This window comes from Protobothrops mucrosquamatus, unplaced genomic scaffold (genome assembly GCF_001527695.2).
Source record: "Protobothrops mucrosquamatus isolate PMUCROS unplaced genomic scaffold, P.Mucros_1.0 scaffold68, whole genome shotgun sequence".
Lineage (NCBI taxonomy): Eukaryota > Metazoa > Chordata > Lepidosauria > Squamata > Viperidae > Protobothrops > Protobothrops mucrosquamatus.
Window position 1 is genome coordinate 25,747 of NW_015386446.1, and position 24,039 is coordinate 49,785.

Sequence of the window (24,039 nt, forward strand, 5' to 3'; positions counted from 1 at the left end):
AATATAATTCTATAGCTCCGAATTTCAAAACACTAGGGCAGCACTCTCTTTCTAGTAGTCACTGTCTCTGATGTTTTCAGGGTTTTTTGTTTTTGTTTTTTTTGCTTTAAAGAATTTAGCAAACTGAGGACCAAGGAACTATACAATTAAATCTGATTGCACCTAAAAAGGCTATGATCCCCTAATTTTTGAACAGAAGGAACCCTGGGCTTTATCAAAGGGTTTTGCAACACAGAGCCTTTGGGTACCTTCATAAATGTTATTCCTCAAATTGTGCAACTCACTCCAATTAAAATGATTTTGAAGCAACGTTAAAGCAATTTGAATTTAAAAGTTGCACAGCTCTTCAAATTAGCAATCTCATGAGATTTTGGCTTGTTCTTTGGTGGAGAAGAAGCACCTGGCATCACACAAGATCAAGTATCTGAAATCTGAAAGAGTTGCCAACCCCTGCCTTATCCCAAACTTCTAAAAGCTTTACTGTCCCAGGCTCAAGCAGAACCATTTTAATGCAGTAGAAGAACTCTCACCACAACACACCGGATCTAGCCTTTATATTTAACTGTCAAGGCTTGAATGTAATCTTTTTTTAATTTTATGTCACAAAAGATAAACATCAGATAGGAGAGCTAAAATAACTTAGCAATTATGATTTCAATGATTCTTTAATTGTATAGACAACAGATAGGTGAAATTAATACTCAAAACTGGAATTCATATACTGAGCACCTATGAAGAGTAATTTTTTTTCCCAATCCCTTTTTTGCCAGGAGACAAGCAATTTCAAAAAAACAAAAAACAAAAATAAAGATGAACTCTCCATTCCAAGTCTCAAGATCAAGGGGAGATAGATTACACACTCCTTTAATCACACCAACAGCATGGTTAAAGGCAGGACACATAGAGAACCACAGAAATGACCTTGGAGAAGGAATGTAGGAGTCAGCGAAACATGAACTAACCTAGGAAATGAAGAAAGGTTTAGAAAGAAACTTGAAGTGATTCTGCCTCAACTCCCTTCAGCGTAAGAGGGAGGGAAGGAAAATGCCAGTTAGGCTTTCAAGATTGTTACTACTGTATACCCTATATCAATAAAGTGCTCCAGTATTTCTCGTGGAGTATGTTTCCTGCCTTGATCTATCTTGAAGGGCTGAGTGAATATTGTTCAACTATTTAGTGCATATCCAATAAACCTATGTCTTAAATTTACTTGTTCATTATTTATATCCCACCTTTCAAGGTGGTGAACACATCTAATACTCCTTCCTATTTTCCCCACAACAACAACCTTGTGAGGTGAGTTGGGCTGAGAGTGAGTGACTGACCCAAGGTCACCCAGCTGGCTTTCATGGCTATGGAAGGACTAGAACTCACCGTCTCCCGGTTTCTAGCCTGGTGCCTTAACCACTAGACCATACTGGCTCTCTCTGTATCTTATATCTCTTAAAATTTATTTTCATTGATTTAAAAACGGTTTGAAAAAAATTAATGTTTCAAGACAGATTGTTTCAAATAAATTGGCCAATTTATTGCATTAAATAATCTTCTATTGTAGATTATTACACTACACAAAAATACTTATATGCAAGTCAGATGCACCCCTCCAAATTGCATATCCAACCCTCGATTTCAAGAAGGAATCAAGCAAACCCTAGATTTCAAGAAGGAATCTATTACTCAAGTTGAACCAAAAATGAGTAATATCTTCCATTATTGGTGAATTAGCCTGTGTCTATATAGCTGACAATGCAGTGACTTTATCTTATCCCAGTTGGACCTAAGGTAGAGTTTGCAATTAACAATATACTATAACAAAGTAATGTTAAAAAACTATTACACCAAAACTAAAGATTTTTGGTAATCTTTACGAAGACATGCAGCAGATATATGCCTAATTGGAAGATAAATAATGTCATCATTGAGCAAGTGAAGGATTTTAAACATGTAGAAGTTATCTTCCAAATCCTCTTTAATGTGGAAGAACCAAATGCACATGTCCCAACCCCCCCCCTTCCAACTCAATTTGCTAGCAGCAAAGGCAATAATTTTGTCCCTGAAGCAGTAAAAGCCTTTAAGGCAAAGGTATTAAGCTTGATGCTTTATGGTGCACACACAGCATTAGAAATAGTCCAGACTAAATTTATAACAGTGATGTTTCACCTCCATTGCTGCATTTCAACGTTTTCCCAGATTGCAATTAGGTTTCCGATATAGAGGCATATATGAGAACTTGTTAGCTAAAACATTGGCTAAAAGTAAATTGCATAGAAGATTCTTATGCACCCTTAATTCTTATAGGCAAGTTTATTTCTCCTTGGAAAAATATAGATATAGATTTAAATTACAGTAGCTTTTCACTTCATTTTTTAATTCAACAAAGATAGAGCAAATGACATCAAAAATAAGCTCTGTGCACTTGAAACTAATCTACAGAGGCATAGAATTCTAGCACTGTACTATTATAAGCATAGTCTGTGCTAGTTAATTGCTTAACTAATATTTTGTCTGTTCCGTACACAATAGCTTTTTTACAAGCTATACTTTATGCTATGTCATCCACAATTCTGCACTGCAGGTACAATAATATTCTTCTCTAAGACTGTCTGTATCCCTATTTGAAAAAATCCATAGTATGAATTCTGCATGTCTTGTACTGTTCCAGGTATCAATTTGGTAGTGAATGGATCTGAGATTGAGAACTAAATACTATATCAATTTGAACAAGACAGATTTTCATGCTATCGTCAATAAAAATTAAAACAATAATTCTTTACTGTCCATGTAGGGCAAACATTCTGGAAATGGATAGTACAGCAGGTATCTTGAAAAATTCCTCTCAACTCTCCTCTGTCCCATGGAAAGTAACTAAATATAATGGTATATGGGAATGGCCTTGGGAGATCAGGGAAAGAGATGCTGCCTGGGGAACAACCAGACAAAGAAGGGGGGAGGGGGCTAAAGTTGAACAGAGGGCAGAAAAAGAAGAAAGGATTTGCCTAATTTATCAAGCAGTAAAAAGTAATGGTGGGAGAGTTGTACATTTGGACTTGCAAGGTTTTGTTAACATAGCTGTCAATGCTGCAATAAATTAAACTGAATCCATTTTCATTTTGTTTTCAGTTGCCACATATTTAGAAAGGGAGGAGTGGGGGAAGTGTAATTTTAAGATAGCCATAACAATTCTTAGGTATGGGAACCAAGGTCATTGCTGATTACGTTTTGGCGGTAGGCAATTGGTGAATGTGATTTATGACATTTAATTGGGATGGGGATTGCAACTTGTAACCAGGGGGGAGAGGAATTTAGTATTGGGTTCAACTTTGTACGGGCCGTTATTTTTTAGCCAAATAAAAATGTTCTTTAAGGAAGAAATCCTTGCCTTGAAGTTCTTTTAGTTGGTCTCATCTATCAGAACCATGATAGTAGCTTTACAATAAAATAGAGTTAGCTCATCTTGACATGTTTCCTTTCTGGTCTGTTTGGCTTGCTGATACTGTCTTAAATTATTCTTGGAAATGAAGTTTCCAGACTGATATTAGTACTTGTTATTTCAGCTAATAAAAATGAAAGTTGATTTGATAAGTATATTTTGGAGAAAATCACCCTTGAACTATTATATCTTTTCTCTAAAGTGAAGGCCAATCTACTAGCATAGATAAATGGAGCTGAGATCATATAGTCTCTACCATGTTGTAAATTGCTGCATCATAATAAATTTGTTTTATCCTCATGACCAAGAAATTTTATAACTTTGTTGGAGAGGGAGTGGTCAAGCCAGGGGGAGGAGTCAAATGAGGATTTAGTCTGGAATCTTTACGTAGGCACAAGAGGGCAAGTTTTAACCCTGCTTGAATGCCATTGAACCTTATCTAGTCTGGCTCAGGTGCAAACTGCCAGTCTGGGAAGATTGCTGTGAAATAGGTATAAAATAATAAAGTTGCTAATTTGAACTTTCACATGTGGGTCTGGTTGTTCGCCTCTGACAAATTTTCTGCTATTTAGTGGGATGTCAATCTTTGAAAAGGCATCTAGTAAGAACTTTAGAGAGCCAGTTTGGTGTAGGCTTAAGGCACCAGGCTAGAAACCTGGAGACTGTAAGTTGTACTGCTGCCTTAGGCACAAAGCCAGCTGGGTGATCTTGGGCTAGTTATTTTTTCCTAGCCCTTGGAAGGAAGCTGAAGGAACCACTTTTGAAAAACATTGCCAAGAAAACTGCAGGGACTTGTCCAAGCAGTCTCTGAGAATCCAACATGATTGAATGAGAAGAAAAGAAACCTTAACTCGTGTTTAATTTAATCATTTAAATTAGTTGATTTCAGTAATTGGGATTTGATAAAAAAAGCTTTTTTTCTCACCTAGAAAGAAGTACTCTTCTGTGATTATACCTTTTAGGATATCTGTATGCACCATTTAAGGGAAAATCTAAGACTTGCTTCAGAAGTTTTATCCTTATCCATCTGCAAATTTAATTCAATGATCAATTAAACTGTAATTAATTTACTAAGGCACCAGAACTACTAGGAAATCTTATTGGCAGATTGATGTTTCATTAAGCAAATTAAATCTCTTTACAGGAGTAGTGATATAAATAAAATAAATACATATTCTCAGTTGGTGGTTCACACATGGAAGGTGTGAGAGGGCTGGCATTTAAATGTGATCATTCTATTTTTTTAATGATCATTTTTTAAAATCATTTTTAAATCATTTTTTTAGATCTCAAAATGATTGGAAATGATTGAAATCTGTGCTATCTGTTTTCAACATTTATGCTTAAGGAGAGTTCTAAGGACTATCAAAAGGGAAATTTAAGAATCATATGCCTGTCCCTGTTCCTGAGAAAAACTTTGTTGGTGGTCTTACATAACATAACAGATATAAATGCATATGAATTAAGAATGTTTTAAAAAATAATATGTTTATCAGGACAACTCGGCTTCCAAAGAATTGTTGCAAAAGTTGCAGTTTCAAAAACTTTAATCAGGAAACTGGGTTAGTGGTAAAAACAGTGGGAAAAGGTTACAGATGGAGTACTTCGGACAAGGACATTGAATATTATCAGATTCTAATGAATATATTGCTTCAAAGGCTCTTCCAAAGCTTGTTGAATGAAGAAACAAAGCTTACATCAATTTTGTAAAATCTTAGTATTATAGGCCTAAGTAATACATAGCCTCTATGCATTTTGGATGCATTTGCTCCACTGTATTTTAACATGATGTTATTGCTTTATTGTAATTAGATTATTTTAGCTCAGTCAGAATTGGATTTGAAAGAAAGAAGAAAAGAAGCTTCCTTTTGATACCGAAATTAAATATTAATTTAATATTTAAAATGTTAAGTTACTTCAGCCCTTTTGTCCCAATGAATGTACTGAATATAGTGTCAAGAATCTCTGTACATTTTCTTGGCTGTCCCCACTTATCTTGATTTCTAGTTACAAGCAGGCCAGATCTTCATTTGTTGACATGTAACACAGCCCACAACTTTCAGCTTAAGTTCCATGTAGATGAATTGAAAGATCAACACCTTATCTCTACAGTTATAGAGAAGCTGTCCAGTTCAATTCCATACTAGTTTATTTTACAGGAAATTGCTTTTCATTGGATTCTTACCTCAAGACACTGTATGGCAGTGCTGCTTTTTCCCCTTTAAATTGTCATGCTCATGAAAATAGGAGGGAAAATTTAAAGGGGAACAAAAAAAAAATCATTTCAGAAGTATATGTGGAATTCCTTTCCAAAATTTTTTGGGGGTGGGGGAGAAAGAAGAATCTGCCTATTAAGTTTAAATTCCATAGCTTTGTCTGATGTTCAATTTCTAAAGAGAGTAACTAACATATGGATAATTCATTGGTTCTATATGTACATGCATTTTTAAAAATAACTTCAATTAAACTGAAGAATCTACCCTTGCAAAGTGTAGATGATACCATCTTCCCCTTGTGTATTGTTTTGCAGAAACTATTTTGCCCTCTGCAAAAGGAGATAAAAAACATGCATGGCACTTTGTTTTTTTTTTTTTGCACTTTGCATGGAATAAAAGATCCAAGACATGCAGAAAGAAATCTTTAGCATGGCTTTTCATTTACTAAATCCTTGGCTTGAATTTAGTTACGATTATACTTGTATACGTAGTAATGGAATTAAATCCTACTGAATTCAGCAAGGCTTCTGACTTATAATAAGACTAGGTTGAAAATAATGCCTATTTTCAACAAGAAGAAATCCATTTGCCCACAGCTTCATTTGACAGTGCAATCCTTAGAAGGTTTACTTGGAAATAAGCAATGCTGAATTTAATGGGAGAAACTTACAGGTGCATGCATACCGGATGGCATTCTTAGCTAAGTCTGTTTTATATCAAATAAGAAACCCTTTTGGAAATTCATAATATTAACCTGTTTCTCAGGGTTGTAAGTGTCAGTAGTTGGAAGGGCATAATGATGGCATACAGAGCCTGAGAGGTTGTCCATCAGCTTCAACTCTCCTTCCAGAGATTCTTGGATCAGCAGTGATATGGTATCAAACAAGTGTCTTTCCTGGGAGGAATGCCAAATAGCATGCAGAAGAATAGGCCAGGCCAAAGAGAGAGAAATGGAAGGGGGAGAGAAAAGGAGGGTTGGGGAAGGATAGAGAGAGTGAGAGAGAGAGAAAGAAAGAGAGAGAACATGTAGAAGACAGAAGAAGGAAGAAAAGAGAGACAGAAAAAAAATGTTTTCAGACAGAACAGTCATCGTTGAAATGGCCAGGAAGAAAAGACAGGGACAGAGAAGGGAAAAACAACAGTGCAGTAATACCATAGTCAGAACTTTTCTAAGACATTGCTACACACAAGACTGAAACTAAACGCATGGTAAAGGCAGTGGGACACATTACATTCATCCAGAGCAGCCACTGGCAGCTATTTACTAATTGGCAGAAGTACGGCTTTTTTGCAGGGCTATCATACCAACATGACAAGGAACAGGTTCAGCAGAAATAAACAACAAATGTGCACGATTTCAAATGGAGGTGAGAATGGAAGCCAGCATGAAGCATTGGCATCACGCAGTAGCATCACCGTAACCACTTGAGAATAACATGTTTTCAGAGGTGCTGGTGGCTTGCCATATCTGTGACTTAAGTGCTCTCAATCTCTAAAAATCAGACCCTTGACCTAGCCTCCGAAGAATGAATGCAAGGCAAACAGGAAGAGACTGAGCGAACACTGGTTTCCCACAACCACTATCTGCTGGTGCAGGCATGTAAATGCTTCCTCTCAGTTCTTGGAAAATAAATACCATAACTCAGTTGTTGCAGCAGTGAGTTATTCTTGCCTATGTCCTGCTTGAGCCAGGAATAATTTTCTTGAAATACTGGCAAATAAATCTCATATACGGCCGGTGAAATCCTGCTCTTAATCCCATTCCCAGATGTAGAGACAGGCAGAACTTACCTGAGTCTGGCTGACATTTGAGTAATGCAGAATGCAAAAAGAGACATCAACTTGGTTTCAAAATCTAAATCACAGTGATGTTTTCTGGTCTGGTAGTTACAAGTGAAGGGTGATTTACAAGGACTCAGTATAGGCTTTTCTTTTCACATCATCTGGTACAATAATTCCAAAGCATTTGGAGTTCAACATTAGACTAGGAACTGCGGCCATGGGAGAAATTTTCAAATAAAAGACCTAAAAAGTCACTGGTAACAGGACTTCCTGCTCAAAATGCAGCCAAATGAATCACCTTTGTGTAGGAAACTATTGTGTGGGGATGCTGAGAAAAACAAGGGATTGGGGAGTTTATATGGCTGTAGTCCAGAAGAGGTGGGAGGGAATTCTAGAAAGAGAAAATACAAATGTGGCTACATATGAACATGGGGAATATTAGTGTCAGTTGTCAGAACTACATTGGAAGTATTGTGATATATCTTAGTGCAGGGGTCTTCAAACTTGGCCCTTTTATGACTTGTGGACTTCAACTTTCAGAATTCCTCAGCCAGCGTGCCTGGCTGAGGAATTCTGGGAGTTGAAGTCCACAAGTCATAAAAGGGCCAAGTTTGAAGACCCCTGCCTTAGTGGGAAGAGTCCTATTTACTTCAGTCACATAATATACAGAGAGGGTTCATGAGAACTTCAGTTTAGCTACCTGTGGAAGCTTGGAAGAAGGACTATTACATACAGTAATGTTTTAGAATTGTTTTGTAGAAGTGGATATACAGTATTATCTGAACTCAGCCTTAAGGTTATCTTCATGAGTCTCATAATTAAGATGGTATAAGAACAATGGCTGCACTTTGAATGGCCTCAAGGTAGTTCCTGTCACAAAGCACATGCTATAGTCCGAACTCAAAGTCTCTCCAGAGCTTTATGTTGCAATCTAGTCAGCTGTCAAAATCAACAAGTCTAATCAATTTGAAATCCAAATGCTCCGGTTTAAATTATATACACAGCATCACTGAGTTCCCTTTGACTTTTCATGATAAGGATTTAATTAAGAGTTGTCATCCTATACATGCTTGCTCTAAATCCAGAGAAATTTATTTTCTAATAGTTGAGGACTGAAACCTTAAAATATTGTGCCTGGATTGCGCACAGGATTCTGAAAGCCAAAGAATCTTTGAAAAAAATATGACTCTTAATTTCCATTTGTCAGGCTCCCAATTTCAGAAATCTCTGAGATGTTGAGATTAATATACACTGTAAAGCTTCTGAAGTAACAAGAGGAGTAATAACTTAGCAGCAGTACAAGTTTCTATGCAGGAAACAGCCAATGTGTATGATGCCATGAGTTCCCACAGCTATAACCTAATACAACAATGCATATATTTTATGGAACATGCAAGCAAGGAAGCATGCTGATCATATGACTCTGCAGGGTTATAATATAGGAACTGTATTCCTCTTTCATCAGCCATTTCATGGGATGCAGAGATTTTAATTAAAGGGACATTGGCAAGGAGAAAGAGTACTTCCACTAGCTATTAAAATGACACGCAAGAGTTTTAATATATAATTGGCAAAGTAATATGGGCAAATGTTATTATCAGAAGTATTTTTTTTAATGAAGAGACACCTTTCCTTTCCTTCTGTGATAGGCTTTTATCAGAAAAAAGAATTGGCAGTTTTAGAGAATTTTGAGAACTTTTAACCTTCTAGCTTTGATCAGACACAGTTAACAACCTATTTGAGTAATGAACAAAAATATTACAGCAGTTTGTAATGGGCAATATTTCTACAGGTAATGAACTTATGTTCAATTTAATGAGGAGGAAAGGCAGTTTCCAGATATGAAATAGGAGGTTCCCCCCATTCTACTGATCTGGAGGTTTCCAGTCTTGACTGTTGGTGCTACACTCATGTGAACAGCGGCTGGAAGTTTTAAACAATGAAACTGAATATTGTTCTGTAATGGTAAAAAGCAGACACATACCTGAATAATTAAATTGCATGCCAGACATGCAGATGTGATAGTGAACAGACACCCATCTATACAGGTGCCCAACATCTCACATACTACCTGCAGGCACAATTCCATTGAGCAGCCTTTAAACTGCAAAGGAGTATTTGAGAAAAACCCTTAGTGGCCTCTTCTCTAGCACTGCCAGTAATGAAAGCTGTGTCTGAGGTCTCAGGGCCTCTGTTATAAATGAGCTGGTCAAGGGGCTGCAGAACACTCTTTGCAACTGATTAATAACTTTGCATGGACATCTAATGTTTGGCCTGCTTTTGTTGCCTAAGGCTTTTGGGGGGGGGGAATTTTGCATAGAAAAAGGAATACAACTCCCTGATAAATCACTGGAACCACTCAAACTTAGATTTGAGTGCATACAGTATGTTGCTGGAGACAAGTGAAGGCCACTCCCCACTTCACCCACCACCTGAGGTTCTCACCATAGGATGAATCATGGACAGCTGAGAATTCACTTTGATTTGCATGGGGTTGGTGTATCCTCCAGGACTCTCAGGCTGTTCTCCTGTGTTACCGCTTGTCCACATGAAAGAGTCAGAAGGTGGGTGCCCACCCGGTGTGATTGTCTTCATTTCCATTTCCAACTCCAGCTCCAGTTCTGCTTCTTCTTTAGCTTCCTTGTTACTCTCCTCCAGGTGCTTCATCAGGACAGCAATCACCACATTCACCAGGACAAACTGGGCTGTCAGCACAAAAGAGACGAAGTAGATAGGCGAGATGACGGTGTTGTAACAGGTAGATTCCTCATCGCAGTCCCGCAAAGTGTCCTGGGAGGGAACAGAGGGAAGTGAAGGGGAAATGGTTGTGGCTGAGAACTACTTGTTGGAATTGGCAGTTTATGCCACTCAGATACTAACTTCAAGCCTATATGACCCGACCCCATGTGGAAGATGGTGAATGAGTGTCCTCCAGGTTGATCAGTTTCTATAGAATTTTAGGAACTTGACCACTGAAAGATCCTTCTTCTGGGTCTACTGGAATGTCTTATTTTTCATATGCTGGATGAAATCTTTGAAAAGGTTACCATCCCGCACACAGGCACAATGCATTTAGAACTGCATAACATTCTGACATCCATAGATAATTCAGTGTATTTGCAATGGCTGCTTTCTTGCTTTGGCCAAGACAGAATAATTTCATGATTCCAACTGAGTAGGCATAATCCACCAGAGCATTTGTAGGGGTGATTAGGGCCTGGGAAATGCCAATAACATCAATGATGTGCTGAGTTTGGTCATTGGCATTGTTTGAAAACATTTACCTAACTCAGAAGCTAATTACTCTGGCTTTACTCATATTAAGCCTGTTCCTCTTGATTAGTGCTGGGCCACTTTTTGGTGGCCTTCACTTTAACTGAAATAAAATAGTAGGTTGGTACAAAATGGCATTGTACATAGCCAGGAGCCTTTTAAAATTAGGTGCTTTAAAAAGTTTCGAAACAAACAAACCATGATGCCAAACCTCAGATGCAAATTACAAAAGGATTCTGAAAGCTGCAAATATCAGTGAGGGCTACATGGTTCTGTGGGTTGCCTCTCCATGATCCTGATGATGTCACAATCACAATGTGATGCCCGATTGACTAAGGTCGTTCCATGAATAATGCAGAAAAAGGGACAGCTTAATCAAGAATGGGCATGGAGGGGGGTGGGAAATGATACCTATTGTTGCAAAACTTAGAAGAAACAATTTGGACAAGTATATAATTTGTTATTCACTTGTATATTCTGAATACTGCTGCAGCATCTTACTTATACTTAAAATTCAGAGAATGAAAATATTCAAAACAGTAATTGTGCCAGTCTTTCAGAGCCTGAAAATGTATGTTGTGTCTTTCTACTCATTTTGTTTTTCTGACGACAGACAATTTTACCTTCATTATCCCATTCCAATTGTCTCCTGTGGATACACGGAAGAGTGTGAGGAAAGCCATTCCAAAGTTGCGAAATGTTGCATGCCTCCCTAAACCCTCGCAGGGATGAGTGTCATCACATTCTATGTGTGCAATAAAAAATAAATAAATAGAGACAATTTAGTCATAAAGGGGTTGCTTTGTTGTTATTGCCACAAACAATTCTATAGTTCAGGCGGTGCAGAGAACTTACCAAGGTCCCCAAACAGCTCCACCCCAAGAGCTGCAAATATGAAAAACAACAACATGAAGAGGAGACCTAGATTCCCCACCTGCAACGAGATAAGAAGCGAAGGGGAAAAACACTCATTGAAGTTATACATCACCCAAGTAACTCTCACAATGAGGAATGTACATGCTATATTAGTTTCCCAAAGGTGAGAACGTGCTTGTCAACGCTGCAAATACTGTATATTCTTGCTTTGACAATGTGCAGAACTGTCTGGTATTTATATAGTTAACCAGCAACTGGGAAAGAGGGAGGAGCCTAAGGATAGCCCCGGAGAAAGAAACCGGAAGTAAATCACATCTTCCAAGTTGATTGGAAGATGTGAACCATGATCCTACAATAAGGGAGTGGGAAATGCTTGGAATGTATATGCGTAACGGAAGAGAAGCAGACCTAAGCATTTCCACCATGCTGTACTGACGTATCTGTAACCTTAATAAATGCTTTTAGGAGAAAATATGCCTGAAAGTCCTTTTAAGTGTTTCGTTAATCAGACACATGACAGTGCTGCTTTCCAGATACTGCTGAATTCGTTTTGTCAGTAAACATGGCCAGCAGTGACGGATGCCGGGAACTGTAATTCATCAGTATTCAGACATTTTCAAGTTCCTGTGCCTGAATATCTCTCCTTTCCTTCTTTAGCTGTACTAAATCTCATCTGGTCACTAGTCTATTGCTAAGATTTCTTATGTGTGTGAACACATACACCTACTTTAAATTTAGATGTCCATAAGTGTTGGTAATGAGAGAAGGACTTGCATTGAGAAAAATGATTCCGAAAGCTTTTCCTGATCCCCAAATGCCCAGCTGAATAAATAAACCAGTTTTAAATGTCCACTGACTACAACTTGCTCGAGTTAAAAAAAAAAAAAAAGCAAAATATTTGAAAGTTTAAAAGCTGAGCATATGTTTCTGCTCCATCAAGAGTTGTAGCTTTGGGATGTTGTGCATATTGCATGGTGCATAAGCACAATATCAGATTACCACCTGGCCCAGTATATAGTACTAACAAGAAATCTTGTCTTCTAAACCTGGTGCTTTTCAGATGCATTGGACTATAACACCAAATGGCCATACTGCCTGGGAATTATGAGAATTACTACATCTGAAGGGAACTAGGATGAAGAAACTTGTTCAGGGTCTGGAAAATTAGCATTTCTGAGCTGTAGAATTGATTTTTGCTCTGAAGATCAGAAAAAAAAAATCAGGACAAGAAAAAGTACCTGAGTGCTTACATTTTTGGACTTTCGTTTCCATTCGAGTTTTTAAATTTCAAAACAGGTTTAATTTTACACCATTAAATTTGTGTGAATTATACTCAAAAATACAGCAAGTGTTGTCATGAGACCTCAACTAATTAGCTTTAGAGATTGCAATCTTTTCATTGGAAAGAAAGGTTCTCTCCTGAATTGGCATTAACTTACACACAATGTCTTTTGCTCATGGATGGACAAACATAATGCAATTTTCTTCCTCCAGCCTTTCCCCTCTGTTTTATTAATGCAAATTGTTTCTTACTTTAAAAAAAACAAACTTATTTTAAATAGATAGATGGTTTCTGAATTGGCACAATCCTAATTCCCCCACTCTTCTTTTTTCTCATTGTATTAAGTTACTAATTTACTTTGGGATATGTATGTAGGGGCACAACTTGTAGAAGGAATAGCAAAACCTGGGGGGCAAAGTTAAAAAAGGGATCAGCCTAGAATCCCTATGTAGCCACAAGCAGATTTAACTACATAGGGATTCTGGGCTGATCCCTCTTTTAACTCCAACCCCAGGTTCTACTAGTCCTTCTCCTTTACAAATGAATACTTATATTTGATGCAATTTTCTTGAAAAGGCTAAATCCCCAACTGGATAGGGGCAAGCAAATCTGCGATAGATAACAAAACTGAGCGGGAGGCAAACTACACTGAAAAACATACTGGAAAAAGAATACTAGCTGAAGAATTCAGGGGAAAAGCAGTTGATTTCAGCCAATCCACAACAAAGTTCTAGCTTTCAAGAAGACACAAAGACAGGAACCTTGCACAAAATTGTCTAAATTCCTAAGACAATTAGACAGTGAAGGAAACTTAACTGAAGTCTGGATGATTAGACTGAAAGGTTACCTGAGGCAGTGCTTGCATGACTGTATCCAGAAGAGCTCTCATCCCTACAGCCATCTTCAGCAATTTTAACACTGCAGAAAAATGAAAGGTTTGTGATATCATTGTCACAATAATGATACATGGAAAGAAAATGTAAATTTCAATATTCACAACAATTACCCGAAGAATCATGTCCTAATATCCTCCACTAAAAGTTAATGTGCAAGATAATGTTTTGTGGAGTCTTCTTCAGCTTAGAATACTTCAAATGTATTGGACTTCAATTCCCAAACTTTGCACAGGGAAAGCTGTTCAATGAAGTAGCCTATCATCAGAACACAGTGCCTAAAATGTGTAAAAACTATGTTCTACACAGAGGTCCCAATAATGAAGTTCAACTTTCACTCACTAATTGAGGTGATGCCAACATTATAACAGGAATGCAAAAGGGGCAGTGGTGGGATTCAGCCGGTTTGCCCCATTTCGGTAAAACCGGTAGCTAATTTTTTGTTGCCCAGGCCTAGAATGGACTTCCGGAAGTGGCATTCACACAGAGAACCGGTTGTTCACATATTTGAATCCCACCACTGAAAAGGGACATTTACACACACACACACACACACACACACACACACACACACACACACGGCAGTTACTGAGCAAAGCAAACCAGTTTTCAAAGGTCAGAAATTTATCTAATCTACAATTTCTGAAAATTCATCTTTGATCTCAGAGCTAAGAGGCCAAGTACATGCTCACTGATTTAAATGGCACCAAGACTGAGGAGGAAATCAAAGTTGTTTGTACTCTTTTATTCCAAATCTAGGATACAGCAATAGTGAGCCTGTGATCTTCCAAGCTGAGGATTTTATAGCCTAATGTCACCAGCTCCACTTGTTCCATAATAAACTCCTTTAATACTTTGTTGCCTGGAGCAAACAACACCATGTATAATTAATAAATAACACCATTGGAATACAGTGGCACAAATTAATCAGAGTAGTTGGGACCAAATATTTTTAATACATTACTATTTGTAATGTCTGACACCCAACCAAGTGTTTGCAGCAGTAACAGAAATCTGTTTTTGAGAAGATATGCTACAGTAGTCTAGGACTGGAGAGATCCAGAGACAAATCCCTGCTCAGCCATGAAGGTCAGTGATTTTGAGTTGGTCAGGTTGTCTCAGTTTAACTATATGCATAAAATGGAGGAAAGGGAGAACTTTGGGGGAACACCTTGAGAACCCAGAAATGGAGGAAGCTCCTTCTGTTGAGAGAAATCACTGTTTCATCTAGCCCATGATCAGTTCCGGGGATGCAAGAGATCAAATCGTCACTTTTTCCACGCAAAACTAGACAATGGGTTGGCTACAATGGAGTTATTAGCAATAGCAATAGCACTTACTGTATATACTGCTTCATAGCGCTTTACAGACCTCACAAAAAAGTTTACAGACTCAGCCTATTGTCCCCAACAATCTGGGTCCTCATTTTACCAACCTCGGAAGGATGGAAGGCTGAGTCAACCTTAAGTCGGTGATACCTGAACTGCCGAACTGCTGGCAGCTGGCAGTCAGCAGAATTAGCCTGCAATACTACATTCTAACCACTGCACCACCACAGCTCTTAGCTCAATTAATAAGGCAAAATAATAGACCAAGGTTATCATTAGCTTTGTAGTGGATGCTTAAGATGTATACATGCTACAAGGAAGAGTCTACTATGCCAGAAATGATCAATTCCTATTTGGCCAAAAGTTTTAAAGGGTACAGAGCTCCAGAAACAATGGGGGGGGGACTGACCTCGAGCAATCCTGAGGACTCTCATAATGCGGATAATGGTAGGGTTGATGGGCAGTGATGCATTCACCTCAATCTCTTCCAGCGTGATCCCCATGATGGACAATAGGACGATTGCTAGGTCTAATTGATTCCATCTGAAGGTGAGACAAAAATCAAATGGAAAAAAATTCTGCTAAATTATTTGCTAGCAAAGGAGGGGGTTATGTGACAAAGAATTTCAATCATTTCAGGCATTTATGCATTCATGAACTGACACTCCACCTTTAGCAGTTGTTGAGATAAAACAAATTAAACAAAAGATGCATTATTAGAATACAAATTTAGTCAAGTCTGAATACACCAGCACCTGGAATGAATTAATCTGCAGGGCAACAGAAAAAATAAAAAGATAACATTGACTTCAGTTTCTTTAAATATTTTATTCAAGCTACATCTCTCTAAATATTTTACTAAACTGAACTTAGTTTGTCCAAAATCTTTTTTAAAAAGACTTGCCCTGTGTTTAATTGCTATTGTGGGGGGCAATGCAAGGAAAACGTTCAAGGTTATATGGCAAAGATGGGGTTCAGGTACAAACGAAGAACAAGATACTCTTGATGGAGAGGTATCACATTAATTCTATATCATCTGTGTTTATTCAATATACTCACTATTTGTGTCTATGTCTGAGAGAGTTCTTCACAATTTAATCAGCTCATTAAATAATGACAAATAACTAGTACTGAGAAACTTTGCTTGGCTGCTACTGCTCCATAAGTAAATGCAGTGCTTTTTTTGTCATAGAACACACTGGAACGAAGTTCTGGCACCTTTTTTTGATGGATTTTCCAAGTTTTAAAAGTAACTTTTGAAAAATTGATGTTTGGTCCACATGGACTTGAATTGCCCTGTTGACCATACAAGGTCAGCAGCAAAATCATTAAAACGGTGCCTGCAGGCTGCTTGCGTGTCGAGTCCAATGCATGTGTACTTCGTCCGTGCTGGTTGTGATGGGACTGCTCGGCTTGTGGCACTGCTCGGCTTGTGATTGGTCATGTGGTCGTGCACTGAGTGCTTACTGCGGACAGCGACCGTTATGTTTCGTTATACAACTGATGTGTGTGGCTGTGTGTACAGTGATTGACTACGTGCAAAAGGTAAATAAAAGATTAACAAGATGTGAGTTCGGGCACCTTTTTTCTTACAAAAAAAGCACTGAGTAAATTAATTATTTGGGACTGCTGAACATCTGAAGAGATGTGACAGTGGCACTAACAGTTGACTATTCTACTTGCTCATGAGGAAATAAGATTCAAGATCCCCATTTGGCACACATGGGCACTTTTAGCACAAAATGGCTGCCATGGCAAACATGACCATCTTTCCTGAGCTTGCTCCTCACTGTCCCCTCTAATCTTCCCCATATAGCAGCTGTCACCTCAGTTTGCCTTTGACATTTTACTAAATAAGTAGGCACACCAAGCTGCAGTCTCCTTTCATTTCTTTAAAAAGAATGCCTCAAGGATAAATGCATTTTTGGAAATAAAGATTGTGTTTGAGGCTGGTATTTTGCATTGCAGCATGCTAACTTTTCATTTTAAAAACATAAAAGAGTAAAGGCACAAGCTATATTAAGCAACAAGGGAGGAGCCAGCATTTTCTCTGGTGTCTATGAGAGCTACAGTGACAACCCAAGATATCAGTGTGATGGGAACAGGATTGGTTCACATTATAGGTAATCCTTGAGCATAATTGGTATTGGAACTTTAATGTGATCATTAATTGAGTTGCACCTAATTTTATGACTTTTTTTGCCAGGGTCGTTAAGCAAATCAATGCAGTCATTAAGTGATTCATGCAGTTGTTAAGTAATACTGGCTTTTCCTGATGACTTTGCTTTTTCAAAGCTCCTGGGAAGGCTGCAAATGGTGATCATATGACCCCTGGATGCTGTAACCATTGTAAATACATGCCAGTTGCCAAGCATTCAACTTATGATCAGTGACCTTGGGGACACTGTTATGGTCATAAGTGCGAGGATCAGTTGTCACTTTTTCAACATCGTAAGTTCAAACCACTGTTAAACAAATGTTTGTAAGTTGAGGACTACCTGTAATAAGAGAGTTACAGCTGCTGTAAATGTGGTGTGCAGATGTGGTGGAGCAAAATACACCAGTATGACATGAGTTTAGGGACAACTACCGCATTATATGATTTTACCGTAAAGAGTTTAGCAAAACACTGACTCCTTCATAGAGGGAAGCAGAAATTAAGAAAGGTAGGCATCCATGTTCATATATACTTCTGTATAATTTGAATTCAATTGGCAGAGATGAAATATCAATATAAGGAGCTGGAAATACTTCTACAGATCACAGCTAACTCAGCTAGTTTCAATAGGAAATAAACCTGGCATCTTTCTGAGTTTTGCCTATTTATTTGCCTATTTTTTACTAAGTCATTAGCAGTTAATTGCCAAATATGGTAAACAGATAGGTAAAATTAAACTTTCTAATATATAAATCAAGGCTGATCCTAATATGATGAGGATCCACTTTAGAAAGATTTTGAGGTACAATTAAAAAGGCAGAAACTTACTATATGGGTGTTCCTATTTTTCCAGAAGGTTTTCTCTTTTTTTAACTGTCACAAAAAAGATACTATTTATGTATTCAACTAATTTTTCTGTTAATTAGCACATTAGCATTAAGAATGGTCCAAAAAATCATCTACATCCATATATTTAGACAACAGAAAGAGCTGTAACTGGAGTCTGGAAGCATTAGGAATGGGACTTTTTGAAGGAAATAAACCACCACAAAACCACCTTGCAAGGTTATTCTGAATCATTATTACCTATCTTGAAAGAACCGACGAAACCCAAACGCAATGAGCTTGAAAACCGATTCCATGACAAAGATGATTGTGAAAATGTAATTGCAGATCTTCAGAGCTTCCTCGAGAATCTGAAAGCAGAGAGAGACAAATGGTAGATAACTGCATGTTGTTAGGAGGATATTGGCAAATTTCATTTTCAGTTGAATCCATTCTATCCTCTGCTTTATAGGAAAAAGAGTGAACTGCTAAGTGAAGAGAAGCCTGTAAATGTAGTATATCAGACACCAGGATAGTGTTAGCTTTTGAAATGTTGCTGTCATTCCAAGTAGAGAGATGATAAGGGCAAAAGTCAACCCTCGATGCTTTTTAGGAAAGTTGACGACAACAACAAGCTCAGGACCCAAATATCATCAGGACTGCCTACATCCATTGGGTTTTGCCCATCCAAAAGAACGGGAGGAGTGGACTCTCTTTTCATCCCTTATTTAAGAGATCCCAGAGAGCAGAATCTCAGCAGAATCCCTACTTGCTCAGTGTGAGCCCTCCAAAGAAGTGGAGATGCTCCTGAGCAGGCTGTTCTCTGGGATCTCTGCAGGTGACCTTTTCTTAAATTAAAGGATAAGAAGACAGTCCAAATGGCATCCTTTCCCCTCCGGCAAATTAGATCGGCTCCTTCCTTGTTAATAGTCCAGAAAACTGTTAAGACTTGGCTATTCCAAAAAGTTTGCATTGAGGCAACTGTTGGGCAGAGAGAGGCCCCCTGCTACAAGATATGTCCATGTAAGTTTATCCTTTTGGTGCAAAGTTTATTGTAATTGTCAGTCACTGGTGTGTCTTGCCATTTCTTTTGCCTTGCCCTTTCTTAATCGCCTAACTGGACAGGGTCTTATGGTCTGTTCTGAGTCTTCCTGGATTAGACTAGCATATAAATCCAACTATAATCAAGCAGGCAAGCAAGCAAGCAAGCAAGCAAGCATGCATGCATGCATGCATGCAAGCATGCAAGCAAGCAAGCAAGCAAGCAAGCAAGCAAGCAAGCAAGCAAGCATGCAAGCAAATAAACAATTTAGGCTGGACAAATAACAATTCCCTTCGCCTTAGTTCTCCAAAAGGCAGAATCTATTACTAATATGCCAGTGCTGCCTTTTATCAAATATTGCTATCAAGAAAGTATCGGTGAGTAGAGACTTTTGGGAGATAAAATTCTAATTGTCGAATAAAAGTACTTCATGAATATTTAATCCCGATTCCAAATTTAGAGAGAAAAAAAATAGATTATTATGGGAAGAAAATATCATGTAGTTATTAGAGGGAAAAGATCTGTACAGGAAGTCATTGATTTAAGACCACAATTAGGACCAGGATTTCTGTTGTTAAGTGATGTGGTTATAAAGCACAATATCATATGACCACATAACTGAGCAATGGCATTCTTGGCACTCCCATTTGCTGTCATTAACTGACTTCCACTGGTCATTAGCTGAGGACCCACCCCAAAACAAGCCATTCCATGCTTGGTCTCTCCCAGCCCCAAGCCTCAGTAGCATAAGGGACTACCTCCAATTCAACTTTCCCACAAACCTATCTGCCCTCTATCTCTGCTCTTTTGACCATTCTGCACTCTGGCTTATGGGGCAGCAAGCAGTGCCATAAGAGCTGCTTGCCAGGCTGTGGCTCAGAGGCTTCTTACCATAAAGACTGCAAGAAGTCGCTGAGCCACAGTGCATGAAGCTATTAGGATTAGCTGTAGATAAAATATAGAAAAGATAAAGCATCATGGAAATAGAGGCAAATGTCTCAATTCCAGTTTTCAATCTTCCTTGCAGTCATGAAAAAGTACAGAGAAGAGCAACAAAGCAACAAAGATGATCAGGGGACTGGAGGCTAAAACATATAAGGAACGGTTGCTGGAATTGGGTATGTCTAGTTTAATGAAGAGAAGGACGAGGGGGGACATGATAGCAGTGTTCCAATATCTCAGGGGCTGCCACAAAGAAGAGGGAGTCAAGCTATTCTCCAAAGCGCCTGAAGGCAGGACAAGAAGCAACGGGTGGAAACTGATCAAGGAGAGAAGCAACCTAGAACTAAGGAGAAATTTCCTGACAGTTAGAACAATTAACCAGTGGAACAACCTGCCTCCAGAAGCTGTGAATGCTCCAACACTGGAAGTTTTTAAGAAGAGACTGGACTGAAATGTCTGAAATGGTATAGGGTTTCCTGCCTGAGCAGGGAGTTGGACTAGATGACCTCCAAGGTCCCTTCCAATTATTATTGTTATTGTTATTGTTATTATTGATCATCGCACAGTCAGCCAGATGTTCAGACTGGATTTGGCATTTTTGTCTACCTATCGAGTCCTTACCAAGGACCTGGGATAGGCAGATGTGGATGTTTGATGGTATTACAGATATCGTCGCAGGATGGAAGCAGTTCCTAGTAAGGCCGCCTTTTGCAATTGACTAATGGCAAATTTGTCAATGCCAATGGTGTTCAAGTGGTGCTCCAGTTGTTTTGGGATTGCATCCAAGGCACCTATTACTATTGGTACTATTATTATTATTATTATTATTATTATTATTATTATTATTATTATTATTATTATTATTATTATTAGCCTAATTTCCAAAACAACCAGCCTGATCCTGCCAAAAGACAATAGAAGCAGTTTATCATTGGATTCTTTGCTCCAGCTCAGGAATCATCCGTGGAAGGAAGTTTCTGCTGCTACTTGTTGGATCACAAAGTTCACATGAACTCAGAGTGTATCCAAATGAAGATGCAAGTACAAATCCGCCACTGAGATATGTGAAGCTGTGGTTGCATGTTTTAATGGAAGTTATGTAGTATTTAGTGACAAAATGTACTGCACATTCAGTTCAATTTACATCAAACTTATTTGGCTCATTGTATCGGCATGAGACTATTATTATCTCTAGATGCTGACACTGGCTGACAGAATTAGCTAAACATTTGTGTAACAAAACCCAGTGATTGCATCCTTCTGTGTTTCATAATCATACAAAGCTAGTCACTGTTAAGACATAATTAACAATCTACTTTAGCGTGAAATTTACTGGATCGTAGTATAAGCAACCAGCCACTTGTTCAAGATGAAGCAGCCACCGAGGTCATACACTGCCATATTTTCTCATTATATTAGACTTTTAAGTACTTTTGAGTTCCCATCTCTACTTCACCTTCATTTACCTATGGCATTTGTTCCTTCTCAAAGCGGTAGGAAATAAAAATAACTCTGGTACACAAATTGGCAGCCATTTCCATCTAACTGTCATAAGTAAGTGATTTGGAAGCAGTTGTTCTTATAATTTGAACGTACAATTTTAAATGGAAGAGTGCGTCTGCTAATGGAGCAGGGAGTAGCTGCTCAGCCAAAAAGCTGAATCATCACAGCAGGAAGAAAGACAGGCCCTTAGTTTTTGGTCCTGCTGAAAATTAAATTATTCAGGCTACAAGAACAGGTTGGACTGTGTTATTTTGTGTAATCATGGTGTTAAGTGAGGTTAAAGATTTCAGGATTCTGAATATTTAATAAGGACAGTAAAATTAACATTTATACTTTGCTTATATTAGTCCAACCATACTCCATGGTTGGCCTTGGATATTATTAATTGCTACCACCATCACCACCAGTAAAAAAACCCTTAGGGCAGGGGTAGGCAACCTTGGCTCTTTTATGACTTGTGGGCTTCAACTCCCAGAATTCCTGAGTCAGCATAGCTGACTGCTTTAGGGCAAAATGGCCTATTCTCTTAGCATAGTATAGTCATATTCCAGCATTTTAGCTTCTACACTCTATTGGTCCTATCCTTTCTTACTTAGTCTTCATTTCTGCCTCCAAGAAGAGGAGATCTACAGTGTGTACTATTGCATATGTATGTGTGTGTGTGTGTACACACATCCACATCCACATCCACACACACGGTTCCAGGGCTCCTGTGATATCTCATTAGCATGTCTGCTTCAAAACCAAACTAAGTTTACTTCTGGCTGGATTTCCCAAATTTTAAAATGGCAGAACAGTTCTAAAACGTGAGAGGCTGAGCTCCTTAGGGGAGAGGATTGTTTTCCCCAAACTCCCCCCAACCTCCCAACCTTCCTTTTCCCCATTCTTTCATCCCACTGGCTGGCAAGTTGTCCTAGTGTCCTCATATACTAAGTTTTGGGATGGGCCGTCAGACTTATTATGGTGGGTTGTTTTTTTTTGCTGCATCATAAGTGTGGCAATGTAAAGGCAAGCCACTTTTAGCAATTTCTCTGCCAGTTGGAAGTGGGTGGGGCTGCCTGGTGTTGCTAACAATTATGGTGGAGGTTCTTGTGACCTGAGATCTGAGGGACTGGTGTGGGACTGGGTGAAGGAAATGTGTTGGTGCAGAAGTGTCAAGCGGTATCATGAGTGTTACAGGTATTTTATTTTTACACATCTTATTCCATTTAATCCCCACAATGTATTTATGTGGTTAGATGCATTACATTTATAGTGGATTTTGAACTGAGGTGTGTCTGGTGGAAAGGTCAAAATCTCAGAAAAACTGGCTTCTTCTAGTTTTCCGGTGAAGGATTCATTATCAGACTAATTCTGATAGTCTGAATTGAGAAGAGAAGAAGTTGAGGCTTGTTGTGGCCATTTTGGAAATGCTTTTCACATGTAAATTGGAAATGCTTTTCACATGTAAACAGCCATAAATTAAATGCAAGAGGATAAAAAATTGGCAGTGTTAGTCATCATCAGATAAAAATAGATAGTTGCAATAGTGGAGAATATACTGTATGTATTTTGGAGTTTGCCTGGTTCTTGATGGTATCTGCCCTTTTTTTTTTCTTGCAGGCATTTCTATAACATGTTACCTAGTCTGATAATGAGTCATCTCTAAGAAGAAAAGTAAGCTTAGAGAACACTAAAAACCCCACAGAACTAAGTAGATTAACACATCTTTTGCCTTAAACTTTACAATGAGCACAAAAGCTTCAAAACAATTGCATGCAACCTTCTGTACATATGTCTCCATAATGACACAGGCAAAATAAACATACAGCATTCAGATATATAGTGCTAAAGCTACTAATTATCATGTGGTTAAAAGCAGAAAACTGGCTTTACTTGCTGAGTGTCTTGAGAGGAAACAGCATTCTGAATATTAAAAAGTCACCAAATTTAGCACTTCCTTGGGAAACATTTGTCTCAAGCACTACCTTTGGCATAATCAATGTTCAGTATCTTGACTGCTTCTATAGTATCTTAGCAGCAATTGACATCAAAGGAACAAATTCTGTGATTCAGCAAAGGAGCCAGTTATACAGACACCAGCCCCGCCCCAGTCATTGGAGCTGTGGCAGCCATCTGATTGGGTGTTTAATTGGGATTCCATTCAGAGAAACGGAGTGGACTCATTGGCCTAAATGGCATCTTCCAACTCCTGTAAGCTTAAAAAAAGGAGACCTTTAGAATTTCCCACTGAGTTTTATCCACCAAGGAGGTTTAAGATGTAAACCCAAGAAGGCTTATTACCTGAGTTAATCTTTAGTTAATTTTTCAGCATATTTATTCACTCATTTTTTGTAACAGATTATTTAGATATTTGAAAATCTGAACAGTTAATGGAAAGAAGGCTGTTAGTACTGAAAAGCTTTGGGACTGAAAGAAATTACACAGAACGTTCAACTTTTAGGATTATTTTATACATAATAAAAACCCTTCAATGGAAAGCAACCTTG

The 24,039-nt window shown here is 38.3% G+C and overlaps 1 protein-coding gene across 1 annotated transcript in view; it reads right to left on the bottom strand.

The window, feature by feature from the left end:
• The window catches only part of CACNA1G (calcium voltage-gated channel subunit alpha1 G), a 368,214-nt gene that overhangs the window by 17,281 nt on the left and 326,894 nt on the right, over positions 1 to 24,039 (bottom strand). Inside the window, exons 27-32 of the mRNA XM_029283371.1 lie at positions 18,325 to 18,434; positions 15,490 to 15,623; positions 13,707 to 13,777; positions 11,557 to 11,635; positions 11,325 to 11,446; positions 9,874 to 10,218 (exon numbers count right to left, since the gene is read on the bottom strand). Coding sequence (XP_029139204.1) covers positions 9,874 to 10,218; positions 11,325 to 11,446; positions 11,557 to 11,635; positions 13,707 to 13,777; positions 15,490 to 15,623; positions 18,325 to 18,434 — 861 coding nt within the window. The remainder of the gene's footprint in view (positions 1 to 9,873; positions 10,219 to 11,324; positions 11,447 to 11,556; positions 11,636 to 13,706; positions 13,778 to 15,489; positions 15,624 to 18,324; positions 18,435 to 24,039) is intronic.